This window comes from Salvelinus sp. IW2-2015, linkage group LG13, assembly GCF_002910315.2.
Source record: "Salvelinus sp. IW2-2015 linkage group LG13, ASM291031v2, whole genome shotgun sequence".
NCBI classification, from domain to species: Eukaryota; Metazoa; Chordata; class Actinopteri; order Salmoniformes; family Salmonidae; genus Salvelinus; species Salvelinus sp. IW2-2015.
The window spans coordinates 41,925,678-41,944,180 of NC_036853.1; the positions used below are offsets into that span (position 1 = coordinate 41,925,678).

At 41.1% G+C, this 18,503-nt stretch overlaps 1 protein-coding gene across 1 annotated transcript in view; it reads left to right on the top strand.

Moving 5' to 3' along the window:
• The window catches only part of LOC111971496 (homeobox protein Dlx4a-like), a 17,784-nt gene extending 4,042 nt beyond the window's left edge, over positions 1 to 13,742 (top strand). The window contains exons 2-3 of the mRNA XM_023998297.2: positions 840 to 1,036; positions 13,161 to 13,742. Coding sequence (XP_023854065.1) covers positions 840 to 1,036; positions 13,161 to 13,412 — 449 coding nt within the window. The 3' untranslated portion in view covers positions 13,413 to 13,742. The remainder of the gene's footprint in view (positions 1 to 839; positions 1,037 to 13,160) is intronic.
• The last annotated feature ends 4,761 nt before the right edge of the window (positions 13,743 to 18,503 follow it).

The window sequence follows — 18,503 nt, forward strand, 5'->3', positions numbered from 1 at the left end:
AAAACACTGACACGGAAGACAATCACCCACAACGAACACTGTGACAACGCCTACCTAAATATGACTCTTAATTAGAGGAACGCCAAACACCTGCCTCTAATTAAGAGCCATACCAGGCAACCCAAAAACCAACACAGAAACAGATAACATAGACTGCCCACCCAAAACACATGCCCTGACCTAAACACATACAAAAACAACATAAAACAGGTCAGGACCGTTACAGGTAAGGCAATAAATAGGCTATGGTGGCAAATTAATTACAATATAGCAATTAAACACCGGAATGGTAGGATGTGCAGAAGATGAATGTGCAATTTGAGATACTGGGGTGCAAAGGAGCAAGGTAAAAAAAAAAAAAAATACAGTATGGGGATGAGGTAGATTGGATGGGTTATAGATGAAAGATGAATCTCCTCACGCTATTTCACTGGTTGTATTGTAAGGATGGATTCATACAGTGTCATGTTACTATGAATGCCTTGTGGGGCCTAACGCAGCTGTTTCCCTAGGCACTAGTTGGTATGTGCACTCTTCATAACAATGGGAATAATGGGGAGCAATATGCAGTCATTATATTCCTCATGCTCAATGACCTCTTGTGCAACATGAGGTAGAAAAGAAAAGTTGAGCTCTTGCCCATTGAGGGCAAATTAAATGGCATAACTTAAACATGTATTATTCATTAAATGTATGATTATTATGATGATCATTATTATTATTATTATTATTGCTGTTGTTGTTGTTGTTAATATTGTCATTATTATTCCCAAATTTCGGACCTCAATGGGACTTCCTGGTGAATAAAATAAAACCTTTTCTTCTTCATCCTTTTGAAGAGCTTGAGAAGCCAACCACGGTGATCGAGAACGGAGAAATTAGACTGAACGGAAAAGGGAAGAAGATCCGAAAACCGCGGACCATCTACTCAAGCTTACAACTGCAGGCGCTCAACCAGAGATTTCAGCAAACCCAATACCTTGCGCTACCTGAACGAGCCGATTTGGCGGCAAAATTGGGACTAACTCAAACGCAGGTACATATTTCTGTATTTTGGGCCAATTTAATTAGTCTATTTCAGTTATTTTGACTGATTTAACTGTTCAATAAGGTGTTTATTACAAGAGGCTCTTCAATGCACAACAATTTTGGTGTCAGTCTCTGTCACGCCCTGACCTTAGAGAGCCTTTTTATGTCTCTATTTGGTTTGGTCAGGGTGTGATTTGGGGTGGGCATTCTATGTTTTGTTTTCTATGATTTTGTGTTTCTATGTTTTGGCCGGGTATTGTTCTCAATCAGGGACAGCTGTTTATCGTTGTCTCTGATTGGGAACCATACTTAGGTAGCCCCTTTTCCCTCCTTTCGTTGTGGGTAGTTGTCTTTGTTTGTGGCACTATAGCCCTTAAGCTTCACGGTCGTTTTTGTATTGTTTATTGTTTTTGTTGCCGTCATTCTTAATAAAAGGAATATGTACGCTCAACACGCTGCACCTTGGTCCAGTTCTTTCGACGGCCATGACAGTCTCTTTTTAAACGTGGTCTGTATAGGTCTCAATAGTTTGAATGGAATAAATGGGCAAGCATTACACAAATGGTTCACAAAGTGAACAATTCCTATTGTCTGTTGTTTACTCGAGTCGGGCAAAATGTTCCTCCTTTGTAAGCATCTCATCTCTCAAGGTGGTCAGAGGTTTAGTCAAAATGATGTGCATGCCCATTCTCAATGGCACGCCTTCTCTTTGCATCTAGGCTACAACACTATATGYATAAGTGCCTGATTAGATACTGTTAAGGCCAAATGTCTCATTAAAAATGAGAATGGAGCCTAATGTTATGGAGTTATGTAATTTAAGGCTTTGAGAATTTCCACTCTAAGTAGTTAAAGTTTTCCGATGCTGTATTATTTAGCATATAGGAGAAAACACTGGAACATTATGTTCCTAGGCATCAACCTCCATTAGTTTGATGTCCTGCCATGTTCATGGAGGTGTTAGCCTACTCTCTCTGCCTATAACTGATATTGTTTCCCCTCATGAGTGTGAGGCACACACTTTCATGAATATTTGAATGCAACATGGCTGGAATGGCAGTTCCCCGTTGGCAGCGAGGCAGTAGAAGTGCAGGGTGTATCACTGTCCTGTATTACCGCTACTTGTCTTACTACTGTGTTATCTATCTCCTATTATTACTTACTTACTCATCTGGGCCTGTATTCACTATGGGCCGGTTTCCTGGACACATATTAAGCGTTGTCCTGGACTAAAAAAATTGTTTCAATGGTGATTCTCCATTGAGCATGCTTTTCAGTCCAGGTCTAGGCTTAATCTGTGTCTGGGAAACTGTCCCGAGTCTCAGAGTAGGAGTGCTAATCTAGGATACATTTAGCCTTTTAGATCATAATAAATATGATTATGGACAGGGGGAACCTGATTATAGATCAGCACTCCTATAATCTGAGACGCTTTATGAATACGGGCCCTGAGCTCATTCCTTGAGGATTTTAGAGGTAACACTCCAGTCTCAGTCCTCCTTTAGCCTATATAGCTCTTGGTTCAGTTTTAAGCCCTCAATATCTCAGCCAATGGGTTCCTTTTGTAACTAACTCCTTACTTCTCACTAAGCGCTGTCTGTCTTGCAAGGGAAGAGGAAGGGAGAGGGTGGAACGACCGCGGCCATTTTGTCTGTCAGTAGGAATAGAGGAAGAGAGCTTAGCAAGTTATCGCGTCACATTTTGTATAAATATTGTGAGTCCCAGGAAGTTTTTGGGTTCCCAAAATGAGAGAAAAATTACTGCAGAGAAAGTACAGACTTTGGTAGGACTACATTATTTTTAATTTGGGAGAGTTTACTGCTTTCAACCAGGTAATCATTCTATATTTCTTGAAATCTAGAGATCTCCCTTACTACGTTTGCCTGGGGATTTAAAAAATACTTAATGGCTAATCCAAAGGGAATATGTACTCTCAATGCTGCTATACATCAATTGGAGTAAAGATTGTTTTTGGCGTATTGACGGATATGAAATGCAGTAATTTATCCTCTGTGGTAAGAGACCATTCTGAACCTGTAGAGTCCGTGATGTGATGATAAGAGAGGAGAGCCTTAGTAATTCCATGTAAGTGCCACACGACAGATATCTGAGAAAGCGTCAAGAGGTGACTTTTTGCAAGATGAGCACTTTTTTACAATACTTTTTCAAATCTAGTTGGAGATGTATACATGCATCTGAAAGTTACATTAATTGGGACTTCAGAGACATGATATGTCTAGGATATAAAGGACATGCACATGGCCATGGCGCCAGGCCGCCAAAACAGAGAATCAATGGCCTCATTTTCTCTCACAAAGTTGTACCCCTCTACCCCCACTGCCCCTCCCTACACTCATCTGTAAAACTGCACTTACCAACTTTCTCCTTTTTTCTAATATTTTTTTTCCCAAACATTTGGTCTTTCATTCCTTCTTCATATCTATTCAACACCCTCTTTCTCTCTCCTAAAAAAAAACCTGGCACCCTTGCAAAATTATCCTATATACACTGAGTATACAAAACATCTGTAACGGTTTTCTTCCAGGGGTGAAGGAGAGGACCAAAGTGCAGCGCGGCTAGTGTTAAACATGTTTAATAAAGAACAAGTGAAACACTACAAACAACAATACAAAATAACAAATGTGCAAAAACCGAGACAGACCTATCTGGTGCAGACAATCACAGAGACAGGAAACAAACACCCACAAAATCCCAACACAAAACAAGCCTCCTATATATGATTCTCAATCAGGGACAACGATTRCCATCTGCCTCTGATTGAGAACCATATTAGGCTGGACATAGAAACAGACAAACTAGACACACAACATAGAATTCCCACCCAGCTCACGTCCTGACCAACACTAAACAAGCAAAACACATAATAACTCTGGTCAGGACGTTACANTCTGTAACGGTTTTCTTCCAGGGGTGAAGGAGAGGACCAAAGTGCAGCGCGGCTAGTGTTAAACATGTTTAATAAAGAACAAGTGAAACACTACAAACAACAATACAAAATAACAAATGTGCAAAAACCGAGACAGACCTATCTGGTGCAGACAATCACAGAGACAGGAAACAAACACCCACAAAATCCCAACACAAAACAAGCCTCCTATATATATGATTCTCAATCAGGGACAACGATTACCATCTGCCTCTGATTGAGAACCATATTAGGCTGGACATAGAAACAGACAAACTAGACACACAACATAGAATTCCCACCCAGCTCACGTCCTGACCAACACTAAACAAGCAAAACACATAATAACTCTGGTCAGGACGTTACAACATCCCTGCAAGCATCCCTGTCGAAAGCTTCCGACACCTTGTAGAGTCCATTCCCCGACGAATTGAGCCCGTTCTGAGGGCGAAAGGAGGGCAACGCAATATTAGCAAGGTGTTCCTAATGTTTGGTATACTCAGTGTACGTATATGCTAAATATGAAGAAGCACTTCTCGGAACCTCTCTGATATGGGGCGGCAGGTAGCCTAGTGGTTAGTAACCAAAAGGATTGAATCCCCGAGCCGACAAGGTAAAAATCTGCTATTCTGCCCCTGAACAAGGCAGTTAACCCACTGTTCCCTGGTAGGTTGTCATTGTAAATAAGAATTTGTTCTTAACTGATGTGATGGCATTTTCCTGTATTACCAAATGAGGAGAGTTACAAACCACACACCAGTCAGAGTTATACTTAAACTTCATCTTTAATAATATGAGCTTTACAATAGCCCTTTGACTCTCAGATCAATTCAGTGTCTATAATGAATTCTGAGAGTCCCTACAGAAGAATACAAAGATCTTTTATAGCCAAGATACACCCCTCTCAACTTACATGATGAACCACAGATCTTAGGAACAGTTCACAAAGGTTAAGATTTGTATGAAATATATCTATAAAACATAGCAGACAGTTACTGCTGTGTCAACAGTTCTCATTGTAAAGACCAGTGTCTGGCCCCCTCCTACTCCAAACTGGAACCCGTCTCACCCTGGTACGGTATAGCACAAAAACATTACCTCATCCAAGGCATAACTCAATTGTCAACTCTAGATACACCCATCTCAAATAAACCCCCTTTTGACCCCACTCCTGGACAAGCTCACTGAGGGGAGTGAGCCTATAGGTCATACACTATCCCAGGATAAGCGCACAGACATTGTGGAGACAAGTAATTGGTTCCCCATTAATCACGCCATCCCTTCACATGGTTTAAGAATAGGTAAAGACACATTCACATATGAAGACAATGTTCCATTCTGTCCTCTTCCCTTTCTGATATTCTGCATAGCACCAGGGACATGTGAAAGACAAGCCTGACCTCTCCCCTCTCTGGGCCCCAAGTGACTGAGCCCCAGCTTAGAAAARAGTGCAACTGCCAACACTATAGTCCAAAAGGATACATTCTAATGACAAGTATCTCACATAAGCATATTATGTAAATAAAACATCTTATTTATCTATGTTACCTAACTAGTTCTGATTCATCCGCCACACTGACTTAAAAATATATTATGTTACCTGGGAGGAGGCAGGAATTATTGATAAGGTCATATTGAGAAGGGAGCTAGATATATTGGAATCACTCGTGTCCTCTAGCCTTCCATGAGCAGCAACCACCTGGCAGATTATTCATAGTCTTTTTTTGCACCAGAAACACTCACCACCACTCGCCAGTCACCACACATTTAACTAAGGAGAGTGGTTTCCCCAAATTGTACGGTACACACGTTGATATTTAGTTGGATATGTGGGACAGGATTTTCTAGCGTAATTTCTTAATTACCAAACAATTACCAAAAATTTCAGGCTGAAAGCCCTTGTCAGCTGAGTGTTGCTGTTGAAATCTAAAACCAATATTTCCACTTATTATGAGGAGAGTTACTTACATTAGCATGCTGTTGATTGACATTAGGGTCAAATTACTTAATAAATATGTTTTCAATGCAATTCGGCATTAAAGGGGTAATCAGCAGTCGCTATATCACTTTTGGACTAAATGAATGATATGTACCCATTGATTCTTGAAGAATCAACTACATTTTTTACATTTACATTTTAGTCATTTAGCAGACGCTCTTATCCAGAGCGACTTACAGTATAGTGCATACATTTTATAACATTTTTTTTTTTTTTTTTTACATACTGAGACAAGGATATCCCTACCAGCCAAACCCTCCCTACCGGCCAAACCCTCCCTAACCCGGACGACSCTATGCCAATTGTGCGTCGCCCCACGGATCTCCCGGTTGCGGCCGGCTGCGACAGAGCCTGGGCGCGAACCCAGCCCAGCCTGGGCGCGAACCCAGAGACTCTGGTGGCGCAGCTAGCACTGCGATGCAGTGCCCTAGACCACTGCGCCACCCGGGAGACTCATAAACTACTCATAAAGACCTCATGAACTTATTAGTTAAACAGTCCTACCCCATAAGAACCCAAAATATAAGCTTGTTTTACTCCAATGGTTTATGTGAGACTTGGTTTTTGTTACATCTGCAAGAACTGTTAATTATATTGCTGGCATGGAATGTGATACACAGTTTTTATTAATATACCCATTTAGTCAGTGTTAAAATACACTGGAGTGGGTTAAAAAAAATATATATATATAATTTTAACACTTATAGGGGTGCCCACATTATTACGTTTAGGCCTATGGGAGTGTCCTAATGTGTTTATGGGAGTGAAATATGTTATTGTTATGGTCCTAATCTTTTTTCATGTTGATCAGAACTGATGATGTGTAGGCTAAAGTCAGAGAAAACGACGTAAAAGTTGGCCGACTTGTGGACTCCAGTCACATGACTTGGACTACTCGGGTCACATGACTTGGACTCGAGTCTGACTTGAGTCACAAATTTGATGGCTTGAGACTCGACTTGATAAAAAATAAATTAACTTGAGACTTGACTTGGACTTGGAGCCTCAAGACTCGGGACTCGACTTTGACTTGAGACTGAAGACTTGAAATGATCTGTCCAGGTTTTGTAATGTTTGTCACTCATTTTGTGGCACAGAGTCTACGTGGATTACACTACATGCAGCCAGAGACAATAGCCGCAGCATCGCAGCATAGTAGCATCACAGCATCACCCTTTTGGCTAGTGAAACGCACACTCAGCACTCTGATTGGACCAGAAAACTATCAATCAACACAGGCGAACATATTGGTGATTTGCTATACAGCTATAGGATCGGGTGCAGCGCAAGCATCAAATTGTAGGAAGAGAGGATTGAAATCAGGCCAGCAGGCAGTAGCGGTGCCTTGGTAAAATCACTGGAGAAGCCAGTGTTAGACAGATTCGATTTGGTTTCTCAAGGGGAGGGTGTACTGTCTTGCCCTCTACCAGTGTCCGTTCAGATAGGACAGGTTAAGCCTGATACAGAGGCTATTCATTTTGGGCTATTTCCTGTGTATATTTGGTAGATCTACTTGTATATTTTGAATGATATGGTGCTTTCACCATTGGATCACCAAAACCTAATAAATCTACACTCTGAGCACGTCAACCTGCCTTGCCATCAGCTGATTTCATGCCCTTACCACAGCTACAAGGTCCATATTTTACAATTATATAGGCTAATAAAAATATGTTGTACACAAAATAATGAAAAGAGCTGTCTGGTAGCCTCAATAAATAGACAAAGATTTGTAGTTCAGCAAGTCGTTGCATGTATATATACAGTACAAGTCAAAAGTTTGGACACACCTACTCATTCTAGTGTTTTTCTTTATTTTTACTATTATCCACATTATAGAATAATAGTGAAGACATCAAAACGATGAAATAACACATATGGAATCATGTAGTAACCAAAAAATTGTTAAACAAATTAAATATATTTTATATTTGAGATTCTTCAAAGTAGCCACACTTTGCCTTGATGACAGCTTTGCACACTCTTGGCATTCTCTCAACCAGCTTCATGAGGTAGTCACCTGGAATGCATTTCAATTAACAGGTGTGAATTTCTTTCCTTCTTAATATGTTTGAGCCAATCAGTTGTGTTGTGACTAGGTAGGGGTGGTATACAGAAGATAGCCATATTTGGTAAAAGACCAAGTCCATATTATGGAAGGAACAGCTCAAATAAGCAAAGAGAAACAACAGTCCATCATTACTTTAAGACATGAAGGTCAGTCAATTCTGAAAATTTCAAGAACTTTGAAAGTTTCTTAAAGTGCAGTCGCAAATGATGAAACTGGCTCTCATGATGATCGCCACAGGAAAGGAAGACCCAAAGTTACCTCTGCTGCAGAGCATACGTTCATTAGAGTTACCAGCCTCAGAAATTGCATCCCAAATAAATACTTCACAGAGTTCAAGTTTATTTTAATTTTTTTTCACCATGTGAGCTAGTTGAGAACAAGTTTTCATTTACAACTGCGACCTGGCCAAGATAAAGCAAAGCAACAGACACATCTCAACATCAACTGTTCAGAGGAGACTGCGTGAATCAGGCCTTCATGGTTGAATTCCTGCAAAGAAACCACTACTAAAGGACACGATAATAAGAAGAGACTTGCTTGGGCCAAATCTGTCCTTTGGTCTGATGAGTCCAAATTTGAGATTTTTGGTTACAACCGCTGTGTCTTTGTGAAACACAGAGTAGGTGAACAGATTATTTCCGCATGTGTGGTTCCCACCGTGAAGCATAGAGGAGGAGGTGTGATGGTGTGGGGATGATTTGCTGGTGACACTGTCTGTGATTTATTGAGAATTCAAGGCACACTTAACCAGCATGGCTACCACAGCATTCTGCAGCAATACACCATCCCATCTGGTTTGCGCTTAGTGGGACTATCACTTGTTTTTCAACAGGACAATGACCCAACACACCTCCAGGGCTATTTGACCAAGAAAGAGAGTGATGGAGTGCTGCATCAGATGACCTGGCCTCCACAATCCCCCGACCTCAACCCAATTGAGATGGTTTGGGATGAGTTGGACCGCAGAGTAAAGGAAAAGCAGCCAACAAGTGCTCATCACATGTGGAAACTCCTTCAAGACTGTTGGAAAAGCATTCCAGGTGAAGCAGGTTGAGAGAATGCCAAGAGTGTGCAAAGCTGTCATCAAGGGTGGCTACTTTGAAGAATCTAAAATCAAAAATCTATTTTGATTTGTTTAACACTTTTTCGGCGCACAATTAGCCCAGCGTCGTCCAGGTTAGGGGAGGGTTTGGCTGGCAGGGATGTCCTTCGAGCACTAGCGACTCCTGTGGTGGGCCGGGCGCAGTGCATGCTGACACGGTCGCCAGGTGTACGGTGTTTCCTCCGACACATTGGTGCAAATGGCTTATGGGTTAAGTGGGCATTGTGTCAAAGAAGCAGGTCGGCTTGGTTGGGTTGTGTTTCAGAGGATGCGCGGCTCTCGACCTACGCCTCTCCCGAGTCCGTACGGAAATTGCAGCAATGAGACAAGACTGTAACTACCGAAATCGGGGAGAAAAATTAGTACATGTTTTTTAAACAATACCCCATGATGACAAAGAAAAAAATGTTTTTTAGAAATTTTGCAAATGTATAACAAATAAAAAACTGATTTATCAAATTTTCATAAGTACATTGCCTTGCAAAAGTATTCATCCCCCTTGATGTTTTTCATATTTTGTTGCATTACAACCTGTAATTTAAATGGATGTTTATTTGGATTTCATGTTATGGACATACACAAAATATTCCAAATTGGTGAAGTGAAATGAAAAAAATAATAATGGAAAAGTGGTGCGTGCATATGTATTCACCCCCGTTGCTACGAAGCCCCCAAATAAGATCTGGTGCAACCAATTTCCTTCAGAAGTCACATAATTAGTTAAATAAAGTCCACCTGTGTGCAATCTAAGTGTCACATGATCTCAGTATATATACACCTGTTCTGAAAGGACCCAGAGTCTGCAACACCACCAAGCAAGCAGCACCACCAAGCAAGCGGCACCATGAAGACCAAGGAGCTCTCCAAACAGGTCAGGGACAAAGAGACCAAAGATAACCCTGAAGGAGCTGCAAAGCTCCACAGCGGAGATTGGAGTATCGGTCCATAGGACCACTTTAAGCAGTACACTCCACAGAGCTGGACTTTATGGAAGAGTGGCCAGAAAAAAAGCCATTGCTTAAAGAAAAAAATAAGCAAACAAGTTTGGTGTTCGCCAAAAGGCATGTGGGAGAGTCCCCAAGCATATGGAAGAACGTACTCTGGTCTGATGAGACTAAAATTGAGCTTTTTGGCCATCAAGGAAAACGCTATGTCTAGCACAAACCCAACACCTCTCATCACCTGAGAACACCATCCCCACAGTGAAACATGGTGGTGGCAGCATCATGCTGTGGGGATGTTTTTCATCGGCAGGGACTGGGAAACTGGTCAGAATTGAAGAAATGATGGATGACGCTAAATATAGGGAAATTCTTGAGGGAAACCTGTTTCAGTCTGCCAGAGATTTGAGACTGGGACCGAGGTTCACCTTCCAGCAGGACAATGACCCGAAGCATACTGTTAAAGCGACACTCGAGTGGTTTAAGGGGAAACATTTAAATGTCCTGGAATGGCCTAGTCAAAGCCCAGACCTCAATCCAATTGAGAATCTGTGTATTGACTTAAAGATTGCAGTAAACCAGCGTAACCCATCCAACTTGAAGGAGCTGGAGCAGATTTGCCTTGTATAATGGGTAGAAATCTCAGTGGCTAGATGTGCCAAGCATATAGAAACATACCCCAAGAGACTTGCAGCTGTAATTGCTGCAAAAGGTGGCTCTACATAGTATTGACTTTTTATTTKTATTTATTTTATTTTATTTGACCGTTATTTTACCAGGTAAGTTGACTGAGAACACGTTTTCATTTGCAGCAACGACCTGGGGAATAGTTACAGGGGAGAGGAGGGGGATGAATGAGCCAATTGTAAACTGCCCCCCAGTTTACAATTGGGGGGCAATCTGTTTTTTGTCTTATTCCTTGTTTGTTTCACAAGAAAAAATATTTTGAATCTTCAAAGTGGTAGGCATGTTGTGTAAATCAAATGATACAAACCCCCCCAAAAAATCTATTTTAATTCCAGGTTGTAAGGCAACAAAATAGGAAAAAATGCCAAGGGGGTGAATAATTTCGTAAGCCACTGTATACAGACCCTTTACTCAGTACTTTGTTGAAGCACCTTTGGCAGCGATTACAACCTTGAGTCTACTTGGGTATGACGCTACAAGCTTGGCACACCCGTATTTTGGGTGTTTCTGCCATTCTTCTCTGCAGATCCTCTCAAGCTCTGTCAGGTTGGATGGGGGGTGTTGCTGCACTGCTATTTTCAGGTCTCTCCAGAGATGTTCGATCGGGTTCAAGTACGGGCTCTGGCTGGGCCACTCAAGGACATTCAGAGACTTGTCCAGAAGCCACTCCTACATTGCCTTGGCTGTGTGCTTAGGGTCGATGTCCTGTTGGAAGGTGAACCTTCGCCCCAGTCTGAGGTCCGGAGCATTCTCGAGCAGGCTTTCATCAGGGATCTCTCTGTACTTTGCTCCGTTTATATTTCCCTCAATCCTTATAAGTCTCCCAGTCCCTGCTGCTGAAAAACATCCCCACAGCATGATGCTGCCACCACCATGCTTCACCGTAGGGATGGTGCCAGGTTTTCTCCAGACGTGATGCTTGGCATTCAGGCAAAAGAGTTCAATCTTGGTTGTTTCTCATGGTTTGAGAGTCCTTTTCCTTTAGGTGCCTTTAGAGTTGCTTCCGTCTAGCCACTCTACCATAAAGGCCTGATTGGTGGAGTGCTGCAGAGATGGTTGTCCTTCTGTAAGGTTCTCCCAATGACCCCAGGTTTTCGTCACCTCCCTGCCCAAGGTCCTTCTCCCCAGATTGCTCAGTGTGGCCGTGCAGCCAGCTCTAGGAAGAGTCTTGGTGGTTCCAAACTTATTCAATTTAAGAATGATGGAGGCCACTGTGTTTTTGAGAACCTTCAATGCTGCAGTCATTTTTTGGTACTCTTCCCCAGATCTGTGACTTGACACAATCCTGTCTCGGAGCTCTACAGACAATTCCATCGACCTCATGACTTGGTTTTTGCTCTGACATGAACTGTTACCTGTGGGACCTTATGTAGACAGGTGTGTGCCTTTCCAAATCATGTCCAATCAATAGAATTTACCACAGGTGGACTCCAATCAAGTTGTAGAAACTTCTCAAGGATGATCAATGGAAACAGGATGCACCTGAGCTCAAATTCAAGTCTCATAGCAAAGGGTCTGAATACTTACATATTTATGTAAATGTAATATTTTTTGTAAAAATTTATAAAAACATGTTTTTGCTTTGTCATCATGGGGTGTGTGTGTGGGTTGATGAGGGAAAAACAATTGAATACGTTTTAGAATTAGGCTGTAATGTAACAAAATGTGGAAAATTTGAGGGGTCTGAATACTTTCTGAATGCACTGTAAATGTAATTAATTCAAGACATCACAACAGTATTTCTGTCATTGGCGTGTTTGGGGTGACACTCTTGGGCAGATCTCTCATTTTGGTCCATTTACGAGCCCTTGCGAAATGTGAGCTATCTGAGCCGTGTTTTCCACTCATCTCCACAATCAATTGCAATTCATAATTATATTTTACTAGAGCTGCTTTTACCACGCTGTGGGTGTTGCGGTTACATAAACGTCTCACCAGGCTCTCTCCATATCAAAATATCTCTGTAAATTCTCTGCATTGTTCGTAGAATGGGGAAAACAACCGTAAAGGAATGCCAAACGTATTGCTTGCCTGGTCTGTAGTGGGGTTTACTGTTAATTCTCCTGGCAACCTGAACTCACCCACCAGCTTTATTTTGTCTTTCTTTTGAATGTTCTGTTTTTAGTCCCTTTTCGCTAACAATGCAGTCATATAGCCTACAGTTATAATAATAATTTAATGCTCTATTTGCCAGCATGCTGGCAACATGCAAAGGTGCATGACAATATTATCAAATAACAATTATATTAACAACAATGAGGCCATGGATATTATAATAAACTATTATTATTATTATAGTGAGTACTGAACAGACTAATAATAATAGTAGCTTATAAATTATGATAAAGATTATAATAATAGCCTAATTGCAGGCTTAATATACTAAATTGTATTTATTGTTGCAGGTTAAGATATGGTTCCAGAACAAACGCTCCAAGTACAAGAAGATCATGAAGCATGGCCCGGGCGGACCGGAGGGAGAACACCTGCACCCTGGGTCATCTGGGTCTCCGTGTTCCCCGGGAATGCCGCCACTTTGGGACGTTTCCATGGCAAATAAGGGGACGCCTGCGCAATCCGGTGGATACATGAACAATTTCGGACACTGGTACCCAAGCCACCACCAGGAATGTATGCCGAGAACTCAAATGATGTGACGGAATGTGGACAATGGGATGGAATTCTATCCTCTCTCCTCAACTGACTTTACTCAATCTCAACATTTAAATTCGTGTTTCGCCTCCTCTTGTACATGAACCGCGTAGCCTATCCCCTTTTAAATGTAGCTCCAAGCCCCAGCTATCACATTAGAGACTTAATTTTTGAAACGGACGTTTAAAGGTCTTTTGCTTGAATTTCATCCGAGGTTTTGCCTACAATTTCGTGGACATGAAGAAATGACTGCACGGATTTTGCCTTGGAGGCCTATGTGGACCTGGATTTTGAATGCAGTTCAGTTTCAAATAAAGCCTCAGTGGTCAACTATGCACTGCAATAATATCTATTTTTACGAAATGAGCAATCCGAAGATTTCAGAAGTTTGAGCATGAAAATGCCTAACACCGTCATATATATATATATATATATATATATATATATATTATTTAAATATTTGATGCAAAGACATAAGTTCGATTAGGCATGAGTTTATAATTATTACTATTATTATTAGTAGTAGTAGTAGTATTATTAGTAGTAGCCTATTATTATTATTAAAGTAAATATCAAAATATACCAAAATACGCAAAAAAACGGACTTCTATGGCCCAATGAAAACTAACATCTCACATAAGAAAGGGTAATGTATTTTACCCTAAAACATTTGGACAAGCAATAGAGGGTATTATTTTAATGTTGACAATGATTTTATAAAATGGGCATGTCAATTAAAGCTAATTTGGGATATAGCTTGTTAAATAAATAAAACTTTCATTCCAACAGTATAATTACCAGCAATTTGCAGGCAACAAAATAGTCCTCTCCAAAACTGAAAGTCCATAGGAACTAATAGGAAAAGGACAAGGAGCATCCATCGGCTGTTGCGGGTCTACAAGGCAACGGAATCGTCATTAACCCAAATTACTTGCAGGAGTAAGCTAATTGTAGCCTATCAGCAGTCCGGCACAAATAGCTGAAAAACGAGAGGCAAAAGACATGATAGCGCCAGTGAGAGTGCTATCATGAGAGTGCAAACCAACTGTGGKGATTTTTTTTAACTATAGGACTAACTATTGAGCACAAAGGTGGCAACACATGTCCAAGAGTGGTGTGGCGATAAAACAATTCTGGGGCCCGTAGTTTTTCTTGATCTTGTAACCTATTCACGTAAAAGTCAATGCCTTATACTGTATACATGATTCATCTCTTGTAAAAAAGGTTTAATATGGGCTGTGATGGGACCAGAGTTTTTCTAATCAGGTCACGTGGGTTTTAAAATACTCCTGGGAAAACTGGCTTTGGTGAGGATAAAAACCCTGTCAACTGCAGCAACCTTGTACTTGCTAATATCTGAATTATATTTTAAAAGGACTGGAGGGTTCCTATACACGTACACAGAGAAAGTAACATGATTGGACAATAAAACACACAGAGCTGAGCTTGCTTTATGCAGATTTGCATCGTGTAGTCCTGCCATATGCAACTGTAGGCTGAATAAAACATGTACTCACAGTCTTTCAGCTATTGTGTTTACTGATTAATTCCAGTTAATAATTTTGGACTGAAAAATCCTAAATGGCCTAGTCAGCCCAAGTTTGAATATAAACCACATTTGATCCATTCACATTTTCTCACAGCCAAATGGGCTATAAATAAGCCTACACAACGTTACCTAAGCTAGAGGGAGGCTAGACTATGCAGCTACTGTTGTTAGTAGCCTACAGTTGATCAGACTGCAGAATTGTCTAGTTTCCAGGCAATACAACATGTACGATCGCTAATGTTTTGGCTGCTACATTCATGTAATAGTCTTTGCTTGTGTATGTCGGGAGTGTTGTGTTATTATGCTTGCTAAATAAATACCAGAGGAAAGTAAAGAGCGCGCCTTGAGCTTTGTCCAGCCCGCGCTACCTGCGATTTCCGTGAATCTGATTGGTCAAGACAAGCAAAGATCCCACAGCAGCACTCGGATGCAAAGGACAAAAATTGTGCGGGAGTTGACAAATAAGGCAAATCAGCACTTTGCCCCTCTTTTTAAAACTTTGCTTCGAAATATTTTATTGAACAAAATATACGTTAAATWAAAAAAAAAGTGAAATAAAGGTTAAATTAAATAAAAAAGTGGTTGAAAAGTGTTGTAAAACTATTTTCTTATAGCCCGGTGGTTGTCAATGTGCGGTTGGATTATTTTCCCCAAATGGCTACTCAGGGCTAAATATGCTAACAACGTTATATTGTGTTGACCACAATATTACCACTGCGACCTACCTTGGTCTGAAGGTAGGCTTTGGCACGTGCTACCGGAGTTATCGGAAGCTCCTAGTTCCCAGTGGGAAATGTTACTTGAACGCAGTAGCAGTGCGTGGGTAAAATCACTGGGGAAGCCAGGGAAAAAAGCCATATTACAACCTATGTATTATGATAATTGCGTTGTTTTCTCTATAACCAATTAGTTAATTCATATGCATTACGACCGTGATATACAGGCCTAAAGGCCGAGACAAAAGGAAGACACAGTGGCAGAATAAATTCAATCACACGTTTGATTCATCACAAAACCGGAGAGCAAGTCCATAAAGCATATTGCATGAAACGAACAGTTACATGACCTACAGAATGGTAAAGCAAGTTAATGTTTACAACATTTTCGGACCACTAAACAACTATTGATTTACACTGAACAAAAATCTAAACCCAACATGCAACAATTTCAAAGATTTTACTGAGTTACAGTTCATAAGGAAATCAGTTAATTTAAATAAATTCATTAGGCCCTATTCTATGGATTTCAAATGACTGGGAATAGATACAGATATGCATCTGTTGGTCACAGATACCTTAAAAAAAGGTAGGGGCATGGATCAGAAAACCTGTCAGTATCTGGTGTGCAGCGTGAAACATCTCCTTCGCATAGAGTTGATCAGGCTGTTGATCGTGGCCTGTGGAATAGTGTCCCACTCCTCTTCAATGGCTGTGCGAAGTTGCTGGATATTGACGGGAACTGGAACATGCTGTTGTACACATAAATCCAGAGCATCCCAAACATGCTCAATGGGTGACAAGTCTGGTGAGTATGAAGGCCATGGAAGAACTGGGACATTTTCAGCTTCCAGGAATTGTGTACATATCCTTGCGATATGGGGCCATGCATTGTTATGCTGAAACATGAGATGATGGCGGCGGAGGAATGGCAAGAGCATTCAAATTGCCGTCGATAAAATCCAATTGTATTTGTTGTCCGTAGCTTATACCTGCCCATACCATAACCCCACCGCCACCATGGTGCACTCTGTTCACAACGTTGACATCAGCAAAAAGCTCACCCACACGACACCATACACGTGGTCTGTGGTTGTGATGCTGGTTGGACATACTGCCAAATTCTCTAAAACGACGTTGGAGGCGGTTTATGGTAGAGTAATGGACATTCAACTCTCTGGCACAGCTCTGGTGGACATTCCTGCAGTCACCATGCCAATTGCACGTTCCCTCAAAACTTTAGACATCTGTGGCATTGTGTTGTGTGACATAACTGCACATTTTAGTGACCTTTTATTGTCCCCAGCACAAGTTGCACCTGTGTAATAATCATGCTGTTTAATCAGCTTCTTGATATGCCACACCTGTCAGGTGGATGAATTATCTTGGCAAAGGAGAAATGCTCACTAACAGGTGCGTGCGTGTGTGCGTGCAAGAAGAAAAACATGTTGACTCACCCTACTTGTAGAGAAACTCCAATGCCATCCTCCTCTCTTTCATGTGGATGAAACAGACTATTACTCTGTCATACAGTACATTCTTTTATTTTTATTTTTCTTAAGTTTCCTGGCTAAAATGCTTGCTCGTTAACCTAACTTACTTTCATGGGCAATGTTAGCTAGTTAACATTAGCCTTCTACTGTACATCTAGCTACATATTGAACTTCCATACTCTCAGGCCAGGGGCACAATGTATGGATTAATGGCTGGATCAGAATCACCGTTATAATCTTTGGCCGGCACGGAGAATTAAGTAAAACTACAAGTCCAAATCCCTTTCTTCATCCATGGCTAATTTAGGAAAGGGACAATTTTTGYTAGCTAGCCACTGGAGGACAACAACACAAGGAGATGCAACAATTCAAGATGTTTCTGTCAATGATGTATGCTCTCGATGCGATGATGGGAGTGACGCCAAATCCAAACTGGCTTCCCTTGACACTTTTTTTGGTGTTCCTGGACCATTCACAGTTGAGCTCACTCAGTTTAGCTTAACGCTGATTGGCTATTATTTTATACTTTTTTATCAAGGGGAGGCCAAATGCTTGCTGGCTTCCCTTGCATTCAATGCTGCGGGCGGCAACAGTGTCATAATCTTGTGGACCAGACAGCATCAGATAGATGGTCCAGGAACACCGACACATGCGGAGAAGGAGGGGCGCTGTTTCGCATGCTCGGATGCATTCTCCGGTGAGATACATTTAGCCTCTTGCCAATTGAAGTAAAATTATGAAACACAGAGACGAAATRTTTTTTTCTTGGTAAATGTTTTGGGGAGGCCTGGCTTCCTTTGCCATCCATGAATACACACCACTGCTTGAACAACACTCCAAGTTGGAATTACAAGTGGGAAACAGAGAAAATGTTGTTACCCGAGTTGACGAGTTGTGACGTTTCACCACTGACCTTTTTCCTTTTCAACCAAAAGATGACAAATACGTTTTTGACAATTACAACGTTATCAATAAGGAAAATATACAGTGGGGAGAACAAGTATTTGATACACTGCCGATTTTGCAAGTTTTCCTACTTACAAAGCATGTAGAGGTCTGTAATTTTTTATCATAGGTACACTTCAACTGTGAGAGACGGAATCTAAAACAAAAATCCAGAAAATCACATTGTATGATTTTTAAGTAAATAATTTGCATTTTATTGCATGACATAAGTATTTGATACATCAGAAAAGCAGAACTTAATATTTGGTACAGAAACCTTTGTGTGCAATTACAGAGATCATACGTTTCCTGTAGTTCTTGACCAGGTTTGCACACACTGCAGCAGGGATTTTGGCCCACTCCTCCATACAGACCTTCTCCAGATCCTTCAGG